The sequence below is a fragment of the Rousettus aegyptiacus genome, unplaced genomic scaffold (assembly GCF_014176215.1).
Source record: "Rousettus aegyptiacus isolate mRouAeg1 unplaced genomic scaffold, mRouAeg1.p scaffold_m13_p_17, whole genome shotgun sequence".
Taxonomy (NCBI): domain Eukaryota; kingdom Metazoa; phylum Chordata; class Mammalia; order Chiroptera; family Pteropodidae; genus Rousettus; species Rousettus aegyptiacus.
Window position 1 is genome coordinate 18853137 of NW_023416292.1, and position 16916 is coordinate 18870052.

Here is a 16916-nt window from a genome sequence, read left to right on the forward strand (position 1 = left end):
GGCTGGGCGGCTCCCTGCGTCCGGCCGCAGAGCGAGTCGGGAAACGATTTTAAACTGCGCTGGCGGCCGCGGGGTAAACTGCAGCTACCCAAGGGCGAGGTTCCACAGCTGGCCTTGTCACCCGAAGGGCTCAGGTGGAAAGAGCGAGTTGGGACACCCTGTCCCTTGCCTTTCCTCTCTACGGGCAGTGGCCGACTCAGCAGAAGCGAGCGTCGCAGAGCTGGGTGACAGCGTAATGTCTGTCCGGCCGGGTGAAGTCACAGGGCCCTCCTGACGTCTGAGGGAGCGGAGGACATTACCGGGCACGTTTGTGTCCCCGGGGAGCCCGCTTGTGGAGCACGAGTGAATTTGGAGGGCCAGGTGTGCCTCCGGTCTCTCTCTCAGCTGCCATTTGGGTGACTTTCTTACTTGAGGGGATTTCCGTCTGTGCGGAGTTTTGGATCCAGACTTGAAGCATGATTCGTGAAGCCGGCTTGGGTGACAGCGTCATCACAGCATTTCATTGGTAAGATGCTTAATGTTGGTACAGCACTGGCAGTAAACTTGGTATATCGCCCTGTTGTGTTATCTTTATAATGCTCGTGTGTTTCCCTCTACGCCCTTGGCGCCCGGCTAAGCCTTGGCCTTGGGGCGGTTGGCGTCAGGGACTGGTGGCCATGTAGAAGAGCGATCGAAGTCAGGCTCCCTCCCTTCACAGACTTAGCCCAAGAAAAAAGTAATTGTGCGCCATGAACTACAAGTGCAGCACTTGGCGGGAGAGCTAGCTAATTTTAAAAACGTATTTTAAAGTTTTATAGAAATATACAGTAAATATATATTACCCGAAATTTTAAATATTATTTAAGTATAATTGGCATACAGTATTATATTAGTTAGATCACTATGAGTCTGTTTTGGTTATTATTTATTTTTTTAGATTCCACAAATCAGTGAAATCATGTGGTATTTGTCTTTCTCTGACTTGTGTCACTTAGCATAATACTGTCTAGGTCCATCTATGTTGTTGCAAATGACAAGATTTCATTCCTTTTCATGGCTGCATAATATTCCATTGTGTACATACGGACACCCAGGTTGCTTCCATATCTTGGCTATTGGAAACAGTGCTGCAGTAAACATAGAGGTGCAGATATCTTTTCGAGTTAGTGTTTTTATGTTCTTTGTATAAATACTGAGAAATGGAATTGCTGGTCATATGTTTTAGTTATGGTTTTTGGAAGACTCTCCATACGGTTTTTTATAGCGGCTTCACCAATTTACAGTTGCACCAACAGTGCAGGGTCCCCCCCCCCCCCCCGCCACTAGAGATTGAGTCAGATCAAGCACGGGCTTAAAGCAGGAATGGCAAAAGGACACTTCAGATGGGGAATATAGTCGATAGGCAAGAATATATTTATGTCTAGGAGAAGTAGGAGGATAAGGACAAGCTGAATTAAGAAAGATCTTAATTTCAGAGCAGAAGAGTAGAATTTACCTCATTGCCATAAAGATTTTTGCAAAGGTGTCTGATAATAAAGTGCCATTTCTGAAGAGTGATTACGCTTGGGTGTGGAAAACGCTTAGCTGTGGTGGGTAGTGAGCACCTGGCTAAGGAAGTATCTTTGGGAATGGGTGGCAGAGACCTTTGAAGGAGAAACTCCAAAGAATGTGTTTAGCGACTACCTGTTAAAGAACGAAAGTGGGAGACTATTAAATGGATTTAAATTAACTTGGAAAATTGACAGGAATTTGAAAACGGGCCAGCTAGCTTTTGGAAGGAGGATAGGAAGGAGCTGAATTTAGTTTTGAGCATGTTGCGCATGCATTGTCTGTAAGATATTCATAAAAATAGCCTGTAGCCAGTGAGAAATAACCGCATATGGTTGAATTCAAAACTGGAGCAGAGATGCGGAGGGAGAGAAAGAATTCCTTTATAGTGAGGAGAAGAATCATTGAAACTGTGAGGACAAATGAACTTTTTAGTGTTTAGTATTGTGGTTTTATTTCTTTTTATGTAGATCATGGATTCTCATGATGCACCAGAATCAACTCCCAGACAGAGTGCACCCTCGAGGCATAAAGATTATTTCATAGGTGCCACTCCTCTGCAGAAACGATTAGAATCGGCCAGGAAGCTGACTTCATTTGTCCCGACTCCATCTCGAAGGAAAATTCCCCAGTGTCCACAGTTGCAGGTATGTGTTTTGTGTTCCATCGTGTTACTCAGTGATTGAGAATATATATGAACAAAGCATTGCAGTTCTTGTTACTATTTCTAGTATTTTTAGTATCTTACTCCTTCAGGTAGTAAATGAGAAACAGCTGAAAGAAACAGTTATTCACAGGATCACCAGGGACCTCCTCTGTTAGTCTTCTGATCTCCTTTAATACTGGAACATCGCTACAATATTTCTTGGTCTTTTGTGACAGTGACATTTTTGAAGAGGATAGTTTCCTCCTCTCTTTTTTTAAAATAGAATTGTCCTCTTTCGTGTTTGATGTTTCATCATGATTAGATTGAAGTTATATATTCTTGGCTGGAATACTGTTAGGTGCCGTTGTGTCCTTGAGGAGTGACATCTGGTCCCACATAGGTGATGTCAGGGTGTTGCTCAGTAATTACTGTCTATTCCCCCATGTTGCTAAGAAGCAGTCATTGGGGAGACACTTTTAAGATAATGTAGGCATCCTGTTCTTGTCCAAATCTCCCCATACACTTAACATCTATTGATAATTTTTGCCTGATCCCATCTTTATCACGATGGTTGCAAAATAATGATTTTCTAACTCCATTCACTCCATATTTACCAACCAGCCTTTGGCATTCTGTTATAAACTTTTCTCCTTTCTCCTGTTTATCAGTATGGATTCATGAATTCCAGTTTTTCAGATTTTTGTAATTCATTACTAAATTATTTTGGTGTTTAAATTGGCCCACATTTGTCTGGTGGCAACATGTTCTGTTTTGATCTATAACAACTCTGATGGTACACAGGATTACTAAGTTGTAATTTTATTGAAGCATGAGATAAAGCCCTAGTCAATCCAAGTTTGGTGTGTGGTTTTGAGTCATTCAGCAAGGAGCCTGGCTGGTCACTCACTCACACATTTGTAACTTTGTTTTCTTGTCAATGTTGTGTGCATAGTATTTTTGGGGATATGAGAAAATTTTTGCTTTTTTGTGAAAACTGTCTTAAAGGAAAATTACTAGTGCTGGTAATGAAAGTGATGGTTTCTAATCAGAAAACAGAAATTCCATATAAAGTAAAATTTGGAATGCCCAATCCAGTGCTCCCTTATTTCTGTGATACATATAATTTTGCCATACCTTTTTATGGTTATAAAAAAAGGTTCATAAACTATCATGTAAAAGTTTATAACTGTTTCCATAAATAGAGCAAATATTTTTGTCAAGTAGACAATCGTAGTGAAAGTTCCGCACGATAGTGGGAGTTGTGAGACAGCCGGGAAGTGTGCATTCTACAGGAAAATTCAGTTCAGCATAAAGCTAGGAGCCTATCGGATGTCCGCGAAGCCCCTCAGGAGTGCCGTAGGGCAATGCCAATGAAGTGTTTTCATTTCGAATGGTACCAGGGGTTTAATAGAGCCCGGCAGAAATACTCCCAAGTATCTTTTTACTTAATCTACTGATACAGGCATTGTGTCATAGAGTGGATATATTGGCAAACTAAAAGACTACTTAATTAAAACCAATCAAATCAGTTGCTCCAGGAAAAACTACTATTTTCCAAATCTATAATTTGAAGTTTCTAAAAGTGAAACATCAATGTTCATTTAATAAATATTTCTTGAACACCTGTTCTAGATGTCATTGTTCTAGAGATGTACTAGTGAATAGAACAAAATCCATCGTTTAATCATTCTCATACTCTAGTAGGGAAAACAAACAATAACAATCAGACAGATCTATAACGTCACATAGTAATAAACACTGTGAAAAAAAGCATATTAAGGAAATATAGAGTGACAAAGTCGGAGTGGGGGCAGGTGTCACTTAAATAGGGTGGCCTCTTGAGGACATTTGCGCAGATCGAAGGACAGGGACATGCCATGTGAACACCCATGGGAAGAGCGTTCCAGAAGGAACGCACAGCGAAAGCCAAGGCCCTTGTAAGGACCTTCGGCGAGGCCGGCAAACTCCCGTTTGTCTGAAGCACAGCGGTCAGGTACCAGTCATAGATCTGTATGCACTACTTAAAATACTATTATTAAATTCTTATTTACTAAAGTTTCCTAATTCTTAAACTTCTTTTGTCGTGATTTTATTTTTAGGAAGATGTTGAACCTCAAAAGGTTGCATTCCTTCTGCATAAGCAATGGACTTTATATAGTTTAACTCCCATGTATAAATTCTCCTATACTAATCTCAAGGAATATTCTAAACTTCTGAGTGCATTTATTACTGCCGAAAAGCAAAAAGGTCTTGCTGTGGAAGTCGGGGAAGACTTCAACATCAAAGTGACTTTCTCTGCTCTCCTGGGAATGAAAGGGACACAGAGAGACCCGGAAGCATTTCTTGTCCAGGTACAGTACAGAAGTGATGCTTGCTCCCTTGGGGAAAAGAATCTGCATTTTCTTGGTTTGGAAATTGTGATTTTTTTTTACACTCTTTTTAAAATCCCTAAGCTATGATTTATAACTTTATTTTATGTCTTATTTGATCAAATCATAGTAATTAGATATGGCCAACTTAAAAAAAAAGGTTTTTTCCTATTTCAACATAATCATGTTTATTTTAGAAAACTTAGAAAATAAATGAACATTCAAAGAAAGTTAAAAACCACAGTTTCACATTTTTGTATACAGCTGTTTGGCACCAGACAATCTGAATAGGCCTACATCTACTACAGACGTTCAATCAATAATTAATAACCTCCTAAAAGAAAGCGCCAGGCCTCGCTAAGTTCACTGGTGAATTCTGCCCAACAATTAAGGGAGAAATGATACTGATTCTCTGAGTTCTCTCTCAGAGGATAGAAGTGGTGGGAAAACTTCCTAAGTCATTCTGGGAGGCCAGAGCTCCTCTAATGCCAAAACCAGACCGAGACAGTATAAGAAAACTACAGACCGGTATTGCTCATGAATATAGTCACATCTGTTTGGCTCTCTATATCTGTGAAAACGAGGGTCATATTGACCATACTTTTGCATTATGGCTTTTTTATTAATAATTAATGTTGGGGATAATTACTCATGTTGTTAGGAATTCTTTAGTTCTTTGGTTTTTACTACGATTAAGTTCCTAGTAGAATTTTAACAAAAAAGTATGTCATTACATACTTTTTTGTTAAAATTCTACTAGGAACTTAATCGTAGTATATGCCAAGTTACTCTCAGAAATGTAACACTTTCTATCCCTTCCTATATGCAGTGTATGAAGTAATACGACTAAGCTTTGATTCATTAAGAAGGTGGATTCATTTTATTCATGCCTGCTACTTCTGTTTCTTCTGAGTTAACTCATCCTAGCAGTAAATTCCGAAACAGTTGAATAGTCCTAATTTTGGTCCTAACCATGGCGAGGCCTGAACTGCTTGTTTTGTAAATGAGGCTTTACTGGAACGGAGCCCCTTTCCTTTGTTTGGGAATCATCTGTGCTGCGACAGCAGAGTTGAGTTTCTGCTGCAGAGACCAGATGGCCCACAATGCCTCCAAGATTCACTGTCTGGGCCTTCACAGACAGAGCTTGCTGAGCCGGGCTCTAGATCCTGGTGTTGTTGGCAAGGACCTCGAGATTCCTAGGGTTAGCTTCAGCTGCATGTAACACAAAGCGTACATAAATGTAAATTTGCAAGTTAGAGGTTTTTTTGTCTTATGAAAGAGGTGTCCCCAGGTGAGCTGTTGAAGGCTGGTATAGGCTTTATGACATTATTAAAATCTAGGCCCCTTCTCTCCTCTCTTCCATCCTTGGTGCATGGTTTCTATCCTTACGGTCACCTTATCGTCCGAGAGGGCTTCCGGAGTGCTAAAGATTCCCTCCACATTCCCAGCAGGAAGTAGGAGGATGGGAAGGGCGAACACAGTGCCTGCCACTGAGTAAACCTTTAATGAGCCTTGCGGAGACCCAGGCAACTTCTCTTTACATCCCAGTGGGAAGGAAGACTAGAAAAATTGTCTTTTTCAGTTGGTACTTGGCACCCCCAGTGAAGCGCCGTTTTTTCGTGTAGGGGGAGCAGATACGGGGAGACAGGTTGCAGTCTCTGCCAAGCGACGCGAATGGTGATGCCTCGAGAGCTTAACGGGTCCCGCGTGTCATCAGGCAAGCAGATATTGGTGTGAAGAACAGGAATGACCTCTTATGTTTTTAGTGCAGTGTCCTAGTAGTTTTCAAATTAAACCTCATTTCTTAACAGGGCTATAGGACTCTGTAAATTTTTTAAGTGTGACAGACTATATATGGGCTTTAAAGTATTTGAGAGTCACTTATAATCTCTTGAACAAGAAGGAGAACTATGGTAAAAGTAATGTTAAAACATCTGTGACTATCTGGAAGGTATGTTTGTTGTGTAATTTACACGTGTTTAAAGTTCGAAGGGTTGGTCAAATCTGCTGGAAAATATAATCAGGATTCTGAAAGATCTCAGTGGAGTGGCAGAATGGGCCAATTGAAAGAGATCGAGATTTTAATAGGGATAAGTTTATTGCCTCAATATAGGTTGAGAAGGTTTACCTATTAGCAAAAATGACTATGTTGGACTTATGTAAAGCTGTTGACTAAAAACCAGAAAACTACTGTAATCTAAGATTATAGTAATAAAAGAATAATCTAGGTTGAAGCTGGTGACAGTCCTGTAAACCAGAACTTTTTTGAAGAAATTACTTTTGTTCACTCATACAGAAGAGTGTCAGAGCAGAGTGAGAACTCATATGTTTGCCACGGGAGGCTGGTCGGGGAGGCTGGGGATGCTGAACCCGGCAGTCGGTGTGGTAGGGATGCTCAGGTATTTGAAGGGCTTTTCCTGCAGAAGAGCGATCAGATCTGATGCGTTCTGCATGTGCTCACTACAGGGCCTAACATGCGAAAGGACATTGTAGGCCATAGGAAATACTGACGTCTTCCTCAGTGTAAGAGCACAATGCATTTGGTGACCTTTTACGGTCCTTTCTAAAGTTGAGATTTTTTTTTTTCCTGGATACTGTACCTGGTTATGCTGTGTTGGCAACATCCTTTAGTTGTATTTCTGTTGTGTGAAGATCTTGCCATATACCATGTCTCTAGAATGTAAGAATATTAGAAAAATGGTCAATTAACTTGATAAACCCTAATAATGCTTAGGGACACTAGTCCCCCTGTGTTTTTTGGCAACTAATAGAACATGTCTTCTTATTGAAATGTACTAATTAATTTTGAGAAGATTTAATTTCAGAATAAATGTACGTTTGGATTTAGTGACCCCGTTTTATTTTCTTTCATAGATTCTGTCAAAATCTCAATTGCCATCTGAGAACAGAGAAGGTAAAGTCTTATGGTCCGGGTGGTTCTGCTGTGTGTTTGGGGACAGTCTTCTGGAGACCGTTTCGGAAGATTTCACCTGTCTGCCCTTATTCCTCGCACATGGAGCAGTGGCTAATACAGCCATAATCGGAACCTGGTTTCAGAAAACTTTCGACTGTTCTTTCAGTCCCTTAGCGATCAATGCGTTCAATCTTTCCTGGATGGCCGCTATGTGGACCGCGTGCAAAATGGACGATTACGTGGCTACTACTGAATTTCTTTGGTCTGTACCCTGTAGCCCTCAAAGTCTGGACATTTCTTATGCCATACATCCAGAGGATGCAAAAGCTTTGTGGGACAGTGTCCACAAAACACCTGGGGAAGTTACCCAGGAGGAAGTCGACTTATTCATGGACTGCCTTTATTCACATTTCTATAGGCATTTCAAAATTCATTTATCAGCCACAAGATTGGTTCGCGTTTCAACGTCTGTAGCGTCAGCACATACCGATGGCAAAATAAAGGTCAGTTTGAACAAATCTAGTTAAGGGATTTTTCCTTATTGTTGCATAATTTTCAAAATTTATGGTAATTGCATTTTCCACGTGGAAGAAACATATTTGAATGTCTCCATTTCAAGACAGTAGAGAGATTTTATTTTATGCTTTATAAATGGTTTACTAAAAAGTCTTCAGCCTTTTAGAAGCAGCTTTATGGAAGGATACTATATGCTCTGTGCTACAGATTTTTGTACTAATAATAATTATTCTCTAGTAATTTTGAAACTTTAAAAATTGTTTTTTGTCAGTCTTCGAAATAATGATCAGATAACAGTGGATTTCGTGCATTAGGTAAGAAAATTATAGCCAGAAACACAGAACTAAGATACCATCTTTATATTTTAGGCTTTTCTGTCCCTAATGAGAAAGAAATAATGGAGACATTGTTTTACTGTTTAAAAAGTCCTGATTAGAGGAAGTATCAGAAATAAACTGAGATTAGGGACTCGAATATATTAAAATAAATTAATATGTTTAAACTATATTAAAATACGACCACAATAAACACTCAGTGAATATTGATTTTGTCACTGTGCTAGGAGTTTAACACATCTTAATGCTAATCTTTAGACCTATGTGTTTTGGTGTTTTCATCCACATTTTATTTTTAAGTTTTTCCTCTTTGCCCCAAGATAACTCACGGATTATAGTCCCAACCTGACCACCAAAGTTTGCCATGAAATAGCTCGCTTTTATTATTATTTTCACATCGCTCTAGGACATTCATAGTCTTTGGAAACAAATGCCGTCCTATTTATAGCACTGTTTTTAGTAGTTCAATCACTGAAAATGTCAAATCTTAGAAAACGTAGCATTCCTGTGTGAGCTGCATTTTTTTTTCTAAATGGGAAAAGGGTCAAAACAAGGAAACTGAGGCCTGGATAGGCCTAGGTGACACATGCAAGATGGAGGCGGAGTCAAGATTTGAACGCGCATCGCTTAGGGCCCAAGAAGGCCGTCCTCTGTCTGGGAGCACTGCGTTAGGGCTCTTCCAGCTGGAGGTCACAATGCGACAGGTTGGGAAATGTTTCTGATGGCAAGAGACCAGCTTTCAAAAAACAAACAAAAGAAATGGAATAGAAAACATAAAAATGAGAGTATATCACTTGTGGTAAGGGTATACATTTATTTGTAGTGGGTCATGATGTCAAATTTATTTTTTACTATAGCTTGCAGTAAAAAATTTGCAAGATTATACTATTCGATGTTGTTTTGACATGAAGGAAAAAAAACTACATTTTAGCAATTCAGAATTCAGTGTTCATGAAGTCCTTATATATTTTTGAAGTTTGTTTCCATATGCCCACACTCTATTAAGCTGCATTTAAAAAGTTTTATATTATGTGTTCTTAATTTAACTATCTATGCATATGAGAGTAGTCCAGAAACATTTATTTTATCTGGTCCATTCTAAATCTAAGAGCCTCCCTTAATGATGTAAGGTAGTAACTGTGGCTCCTAGGGTCAGATCATGCCATGGTGATAGCTAACATTTATTAAGTATTAAGTTGTTTCATGTGTTACTAAGTATTTGACCCATTTTGTCTCAGTTTTTACAACAGCCCACACACACAGTTTGTAACTTTTCATGTGCTATAAAGAGGAACCATAGCTTGCAGGATAAACAGGTTCCCTCAGATCACACAGCTAATAAGTGGGGTCGGAGTTTGGACCCGGTCATTTATTTGCCTCAAAAGCTTATGTTTTCAACTGCAACACTGTACTACCTCTCAAAAGTTTGAAGGTAATGTGTTAACCAGGTTTCTGCCATCTTCTTGGTTTCTACAAGGTACTTTTGGAATTTATCCCTCTGAGAGAGAAATTATGGAACCTTTCTAGAAAATGTAGATACTTAATTTGCATATAAGTCCAAGGAGTTCATGGATACCCCTTCGTCCCCTTCCTCCGTAGGCAGATAGCTCAAGCATGGAAGCCTGAATAAGTAAGAACCCTAGTCTAATTACTTCTGAGCACCATTGACTATAGTTGTAAATTAAAGTTAGGAGTCTTCATTAAACAAAATTTATTTGACTTAGAACAGCAATGGTTTTGGCTCATTTTCGTTTTTAACTTGCAGATAGGGAATTTAAAATAAGCCTGGAATATTTATCAAATCTCAAACTGCTTTATCATCATTAATTCTTTTAAAATTTTAAATGTCCCTCTCTTTTTTCTTTTCTTCCCAGATTCTGTGTCATAAATACCTTATTGGAGTGTTGGCATATTTGACAGAACTGGCAATTTTTCAACTCGAGTGAGGCCTTGTGGGGACTATAAATAATGGATTACATACCTTTTCCTCATTGATTATTTGCCTAATTGCCAAGCCGAGAGGGACTGCAGGAGAAGCAGACGTCCATCTCTGCACGTTTCCTCACAGTGCCTTTGGAGCCACCCGGGCGGAAGCTGAGAGGGACCTAGCATACGAGGAGAACGGAGAAGGTGGCGGCGGATGTGACACTCGTGAGGATCCGGGATGCCAGTCTCTAGAGTCGTTTGTCGATCATCTTTCTAAAAAATATGTAATGTTTATTATTTCAAACTTTTAGGATTCCAGTGAGATATCTTTAAAATTGACTATTTCTGGTTTGGGTCTTTAAAACCTTTAATCCCTTTTAAGTACTTAGACTTGCATTCAGAGAGAAGTTCTGTCTTGTGAAGACGTTTTTCTAGCACTATTTTGCTGTAGAGAACTAGCAATCAAAAAATCCTCTCCAAAAGAAACTAAAGATGACTGTAGATTTTTTCTAGCCACTAATATGCTTCTGTTTTTAATATTCAATTCTTATCGCAGTGTTAAATTAAATATTTACTTTTAAAATGAAGCAGCGCGTTTATCAGTGTCTTGGTGACAGACCTTTAGTTAACATCTTAGGAATGGGAAGTCACGGGCTTTTCCTCCAGCACACAGTTTATAAGCCAACAATTACATAGATCTTACATATTTGTAGACCTGAAAGGCACCTGTGAGCTGCTTTTGAGGACAAAGCTTTTCTTGTTTAACTTTCATGTCCCTAATTTTGCTTTAGCAGAATGCTTGGTAAACATCTGTGGACTAAATGAATTTTAACCAACTTGTCCATTTTATAGGTGAAAACTATGAAATCCAGCAAGTTAAGAGACTTGCCCAAGATATTTAGTAATATCTAAATCTTTTATTACTAACTGAGCATAGGAAGGTTTTGTTTTACTTTAGAAACAATGTTTTTTAAAAAATCTTGTTTGGAGGAAAGTAACAGGAATAGGCTGTCATTCTAAGAGCAGAGGTTAACTTGTGCAGTGTGGTGTCATTTCCCATATACGAGGGACAGCACAGGTGGTAGGAAAAGTGTGGGCTTTGGAGTCGAACGTTCCTTAATCCAACTAATCTTAAGCTTCGATCGTGTACTTAGAGTCGGGTTGGGTAATAGGGGTATAGCGGTGAAGACTAAAATCCCAGGCTTGTGAAAATTCTATTCCCGTGGAGGAAGGCGAGGTGGATGCGGAGGTGAGCACTCTAGAGAGAGGGCAGTGCGGCGTGAAGCAGGGCGGGTGGCACGGGGCCTGTCAGAAAAGGTCCCTCTGAGGAAGCGACGTTGGAGCTGAGTCCCGGATGATAAGGAACCAGCCGCGTCGTTTGAGGAAGGGCATGCCAGACAGATGAACCGGCAGGAGCAAAGGCCTTGAGGTAGGTCCGAGCGGGGCCTGGGTGAGGAGCGAAGGGGACCCCCGTGGCTGGAGCAAGGGAGAGGGGAGCCACGTGAGACGAGACGGGACACCGCAGGAGAGACTTCTTCCACGGCGTTGTCCCCCGGCGTCTGGCCGGGCACGTGGCTGCCCAGAACACAGGTGACATTTTCCCAGCCTTTCTCATAGGTAGGCGTAGTCATGTGACTAAGTTCTGACCCGCAGCACATAAGGAAGTAGGTAGAGCTTCCAAGAATCTTCCTTAAAACGGCAGGCACGTGCCCCTCGCCCTTTCCTTATTCTTCCAGCTTTGCTGCGTGGAACACACATGACGGCTGTCACCCTACCTGCTCTTTTAGGTCCCAGGGACGAGGTCAGGTCCTAGGCATCCGGGAACTCGGCCTGGAAGGAGTTTGTGCCTCGAGGACTTCTGGAAGCTGAACCCCAGCGCCAGCTTTGGGTGGTCTTCCTCCAGACTTGTGTGTCAGAGAAGTAAACCTCCATCTTGTTTAAGCTTTTGTTTCTGGGGTCTCTTGCTCATAACCAAACCTAATCCTGATACAGAGAGGCAGGATCCACACAGTCTAAGTTTTTATAGGTACTGGGAAGAGATTGGGTTTTATTCTCTGCATTCGGAAGCCACTGGAGTTTTAAAGCAGGAGAGTAATGCGACCCCATTTGCATTTTATAAGCCATGAGGGAGAAGGAACTGTAGGCGGACAGGAGTGGAAGAGGTGACAGGGTTGCTGGAAACGGTACGACCTCTGTGGAGAAGTTAGCAGTATCTTACCAACATCACGTGTGATTCACTCCTTGACCACCAATTCTACTTCTAGGATTCTATCTCCAAATTCACTGGCAAAATACAAAATGAGGCATTACAAGGCTATTCATTACAGGAGTATTTGTAACAAACAGTAAGGTTAAAAACAGTGCCAACAGCCGTCAGAGGCCGATGGGTTGAATACGTTATGAGTCAGCCGCCCAGCGAGTTACTGCTATGCAACTAGAGAGGGGTTCGAGGGGACAGCTAATACTGCACCAGCGCGAGCGCCAGGAGACACCCCGTGAAAGGGCGGGATGGGGCACAGTGTGTGGCATTGCCGTCTTTTATGGAAGGAATGGAGAATAAGAGGATGTGTGTGTGTTTATGCTTTTAAAGAAATAGTGGAAGGACAAACCCGAAATGAAAGTGGTTTCTAATAGGGGAGGGAAGAAAAAGGGTAAGAGGCCCAGAAATGATGGTCAAGGTTTATCTGTACGTTCCTGGTTTATAAGGTTTCAAACAGAACTGTGTAAGTATTTTATACAATTATGAAACAAAATTAGGTCAAAAAGAAAAAAAAGCCCAAAGCATTCCTTAAAAATTGAAAACAGATGAACCGGGTATATTGTTCATGCTCTCATCACACAAAGAATTATTTGTAGGATCTTTAAAAACTACTGTTTTAACTGTACATGCCAGTGGGCTAGGAAAAGAAGAACAGCAAAGGAACCTTAAATTGCATTGTTATATTTTTATTAATAAGTTTGGCATTATTTTACCACTTTATAAGATGAAACGTAATTATAACAATGTTAGGAATGAAAAATTTCCATATTAAAAGATATACAATTATAAAATCAGATAAGCTTAAGTAAAAACTATTAAATTTAATTGGAAATATCAGAATGAACTCGTTTTTGAAATGCAGTTTTTAATCTTGATGAAATCCAAGTTATCAATTTTTTTCTTTTATTTCTTGTGTTTTTGGTGTCATGCCTAAGAAGTCATTGCTTCACCTGAATTCCAAAGATTTACTCCTATGTTTTCTTCTAAAGATTTTATAATTTTAGCTCTTAAATTTAGGTAATCTGTTTTGAGTTGTTTTATGTATGGCATGGCTAAGCATCCAAATGTATTATTTTGCACATGGATAGTCATTTGTTCCAGCACCATTTATTGAAAGGACTATTATTTCCCCGTTGAATTGTCTGTCACCTCTCGTAAAAATCAGTTGGCCATAGATGTGAATTTCCAGACTCTCAATTCTATTTCTGTTGGTCCTTACGTCAGTGCGACGCCGTCTCGATGTGTAGTGTGTTTTGAAATCAGGAAGTATACATCTTCTAGCTTTGTCCTTTTTTCAAGATTGCTATGGCTATTCTGGGTCTTTTGCATTTGTATAAGAATTTTAGGATCAGTTGGTCAATTTCCGTAAAAAAGTTCTGGGATTTTCATAGTGATTGTGTTGAATGTGTGGAGCAATTTGGGGAGTATTGCCATCATAATTACATTAAATCTTCCAGTCTATGAGTATGGGGTATCCTTCTATTTAAATCTTCTCAAAATTTTCTTCAACAATGTTTTATAGTCTTCAGCATACAAATATTGTATTTTGTTGTTGTTGCTAAATTGATTCCTAAGTATTCTTTTTTATGCTATTGAGAATGGACTCGTTTTCTTAATTTCATTTTTGGGCTGTTGTTGCTAGTGCAAGAAATATAATTGATTTTGTATATTGCTCTTGTATCCTGTGACCTCATTTGTCTAATTTTCAGTGAATTCCTTAAGGTTTTCTAAGTACAAAATGGGTGAATAAAGACAGTTTTACTTTTTAATTTCAATCTGGATGCTTTTTTCTCCCATGCCAAATTGCCTTGGCTAAACTCTTCACTACAATGGCAGATAGAAGTGGTGAGAATGGATGTCTTGTTCCTGATCTTAATGGGATGTGTGTTTCACTGTTAAATATGCTAGCTGTTTCATAGATGCCCTTTACTAGGTTAAAGTTCTGTCCCTAATTTGTTGAGGGTTTTTTAAATTGTTATTACAAATGGAAGTTGGATCTTGTCAATTCATTTTTCTACATCTATTGAGATGATTCATGATTTTTCTTTTACTTAAAACAACACATCACTTCTGGTTTCATTTCATATGCGAAGAGTTTGGAAGTTGCCATTCTGTTTAGTAGCAACAAGTAGAAAGCGGAACAGATGGAAAAATCAACTCTTCTTGGATCTGTGGGACAGGGGAGGACATGGCAAACTGCTGTCCTCAAGACTGGAGAGACAAACAGGCAAATCCGTGGAGTCGCGGCTTAACCGGAGCAGCAACTCACGAGCAAAATTCCTCACGGGAACCAGAGCCAGGGTAAGAAAACCTGAGCTGTAACTGATGAATTGCTGGAGGTTCCGTGTGGACAAATCTGAGCTTAAAAATCCAGGGGACCCCGTCAAATCCTCAACTATGCAAATAAATGAACAAAATATTCTATTTTAGAGCGATGTCTTTATTAGAATAGGTACATTTCGCTCAATAATAGACGGGAGCATCTTCAGTGGAAAATAAAAACTACCCCTTGGGCTCCAGCGAGCAGGCTGAGCAGTGCTGTCGTCCTGGGCCTCACTCGCGGGCCGCCGCCATGCGAGCTGCTCGCACCGGGGTCCTCCCAGTGTATGGCGGGCCTCGTCCCTAGAACACTGTGCCCATTATTATTCCTCACCTTTTCTTCCAGTACAGGCAACAGCAGAGTCTTGAAAAATGCGATTTTGCCTTGAAGACTGGCTGGTAATGCTGCCATTCTGTAAGGGTCTCATGACAATTTTTAGACTTTTTCAATGTTGCTTATCAGACTGCTCGAAATCGAATTCTGTTAGCACACCTAGCTCCAGGCCGTGTTCCAGGTCGGCCTGCGGTGCAGTGTGGCAGAGAGAAGCGGAGCGGGGGTTCGGGGGGCTGGTTCTAATGCTAGTTCCATCACTGACTAGGGAAGGGCCTCCCTGGTTTTCAGTCTCAGAGCGAAGAAATAAGTGGGTTTGGACCAGATGCTTGGTAGGAGTCCTTCTGGCTCAAAATTGTGTGATTCTAAGTCCTATAACCAGGAAATAAGTTTAGCGGCTAGGTAATAGATATTAAGTATTAATACATTACCTAAATACTTATAATTAATATATATAAATATATTAACATTAAATTATGCATTAAACTTAAATAAATTTTTTATATATAAAATATAATAATTCTAATTCTAGCTGGTAATCCCTTTATTCCTTCAGGTTTGTGAAAGTGTAACTTTACATAAAGGAAATATAAATGATATAGAAACAATCTAAATAGCAAAGATACAAGAATTAAAAAGCATTAACCAAAATTTTTTATGGTAAGTACTATCTTTATTTAAAAAAGTTATACATGCTAGAAAAAAGCATAAATGATACACGTAAACAATTGTTTACCAAATACTTATTTTTTTCCTTGTAAAGGTGCAAATGATTTTTAAATGTAAACACAAAAGTTGTCGAACATTTTTGTCGTGGGAGAAAGGAGGGGAAAGTTATTTTGGTTGCAGATAAAGTCTTATTCAAAGATTTTCCTGCAAAATACATTGAAAACAATTGTCCTGTGAACACAATGACAAAAAAATTTTAACCCACTGACATTTTTATCATTTTTTTCCTTAGAACTTTTAAACTTTTCTCCATTGAGAGAAGTAGTAGTGGTGGCTTTACAGAAGGAGGAGGATGATATATAGTTGTATAAAAGAACCAAGATATTACTAAAATGCCTCAGTTGGTTTCACTCCATTAGTGCGTACTATCACGTGAACTGAAGACTCTGTCCCTTGGCGGCTGGGATTACAGGCAGCCTCGGCTCCAGCAGGCCTGAGCATTTAGTGTGAATTGCATAACAGTCTCACTGCTGGGGAGAGGACGGTTCTCCCTGCTGGTCCTTAGTAGCAATAAGAAAATAGGAAGGAAAGTTGCTTCAGTCAGTAATGTTTCTGAGTAAAAACTGGCAGAGTTGCACACGATTCTATCAGGGGACTCTCAAGACAGTGCGCGAGAATTGAGGACTGTTTGTGTAGAGGCACTGAGCAGAGCTCTAAAATCTAGCAGAAACTCGATGGAAACAGTATGGAAAAAAAAAAAAAAACTTTACACATAGCAGAAAACAAACTCATATGGAAGAAAACAAGCAGCAGAGTTCCACTGACGAAAGCGTTTGGAGTCCTGGTTTCATCGATTTAATATTCCTTTTGAATGGTACTGTTTAAAATGAGATGCTTCCTCTTTTTTAATCTGTTTTAAAGATTTTCAAGTCTTCTGGTCCTTAGTGCGAGAATGATGGCTAATGCACCTTGCACAGCTGTCTCCGTCACTGGCGGTCCTTGGAGGGAGTGGAGTCGTGGGGGGAGTGCCTAGAAACAACATCTACATCGTAGACAGCCCTTCTCCCCTTATTTGCATTTTCAAACTTAATATCTTAAAAATAA

The 16916-nt window shown here is 39.9% G+C and overlaps 1 protein-coding gene across 1 annotated transcript; it reads left to right on the forward strand.

Moving 5' to 3' along the window:
• The first annotated feature begins 63 nt into the window (after window positions 1-63).
• Window positions 64-16576, forward strand: CENPL (centromere protein L). Its single transcript, XM_036234622.1, has 6 exons — window positions 64-505; window positions 1998-2174; window positions 4273-4524; window positions 7417-7959; window positions 10182-14794; window positions 15700-16576. Exons 2-5 carry the CDS (start codon window positions 2001-2003, stop codon window positions 10251-10253), a joined length of 1041 nt encoding a protein of 346 aa, XP_036090515.1. The 5' UTR covers window positions 64-505; window positions 1998-2000; the 3' UTR covers window positions 10254-14794; window positions 15700-16576.
• Window positions 16577-16916: the final 340 nt, after the last annotated feature.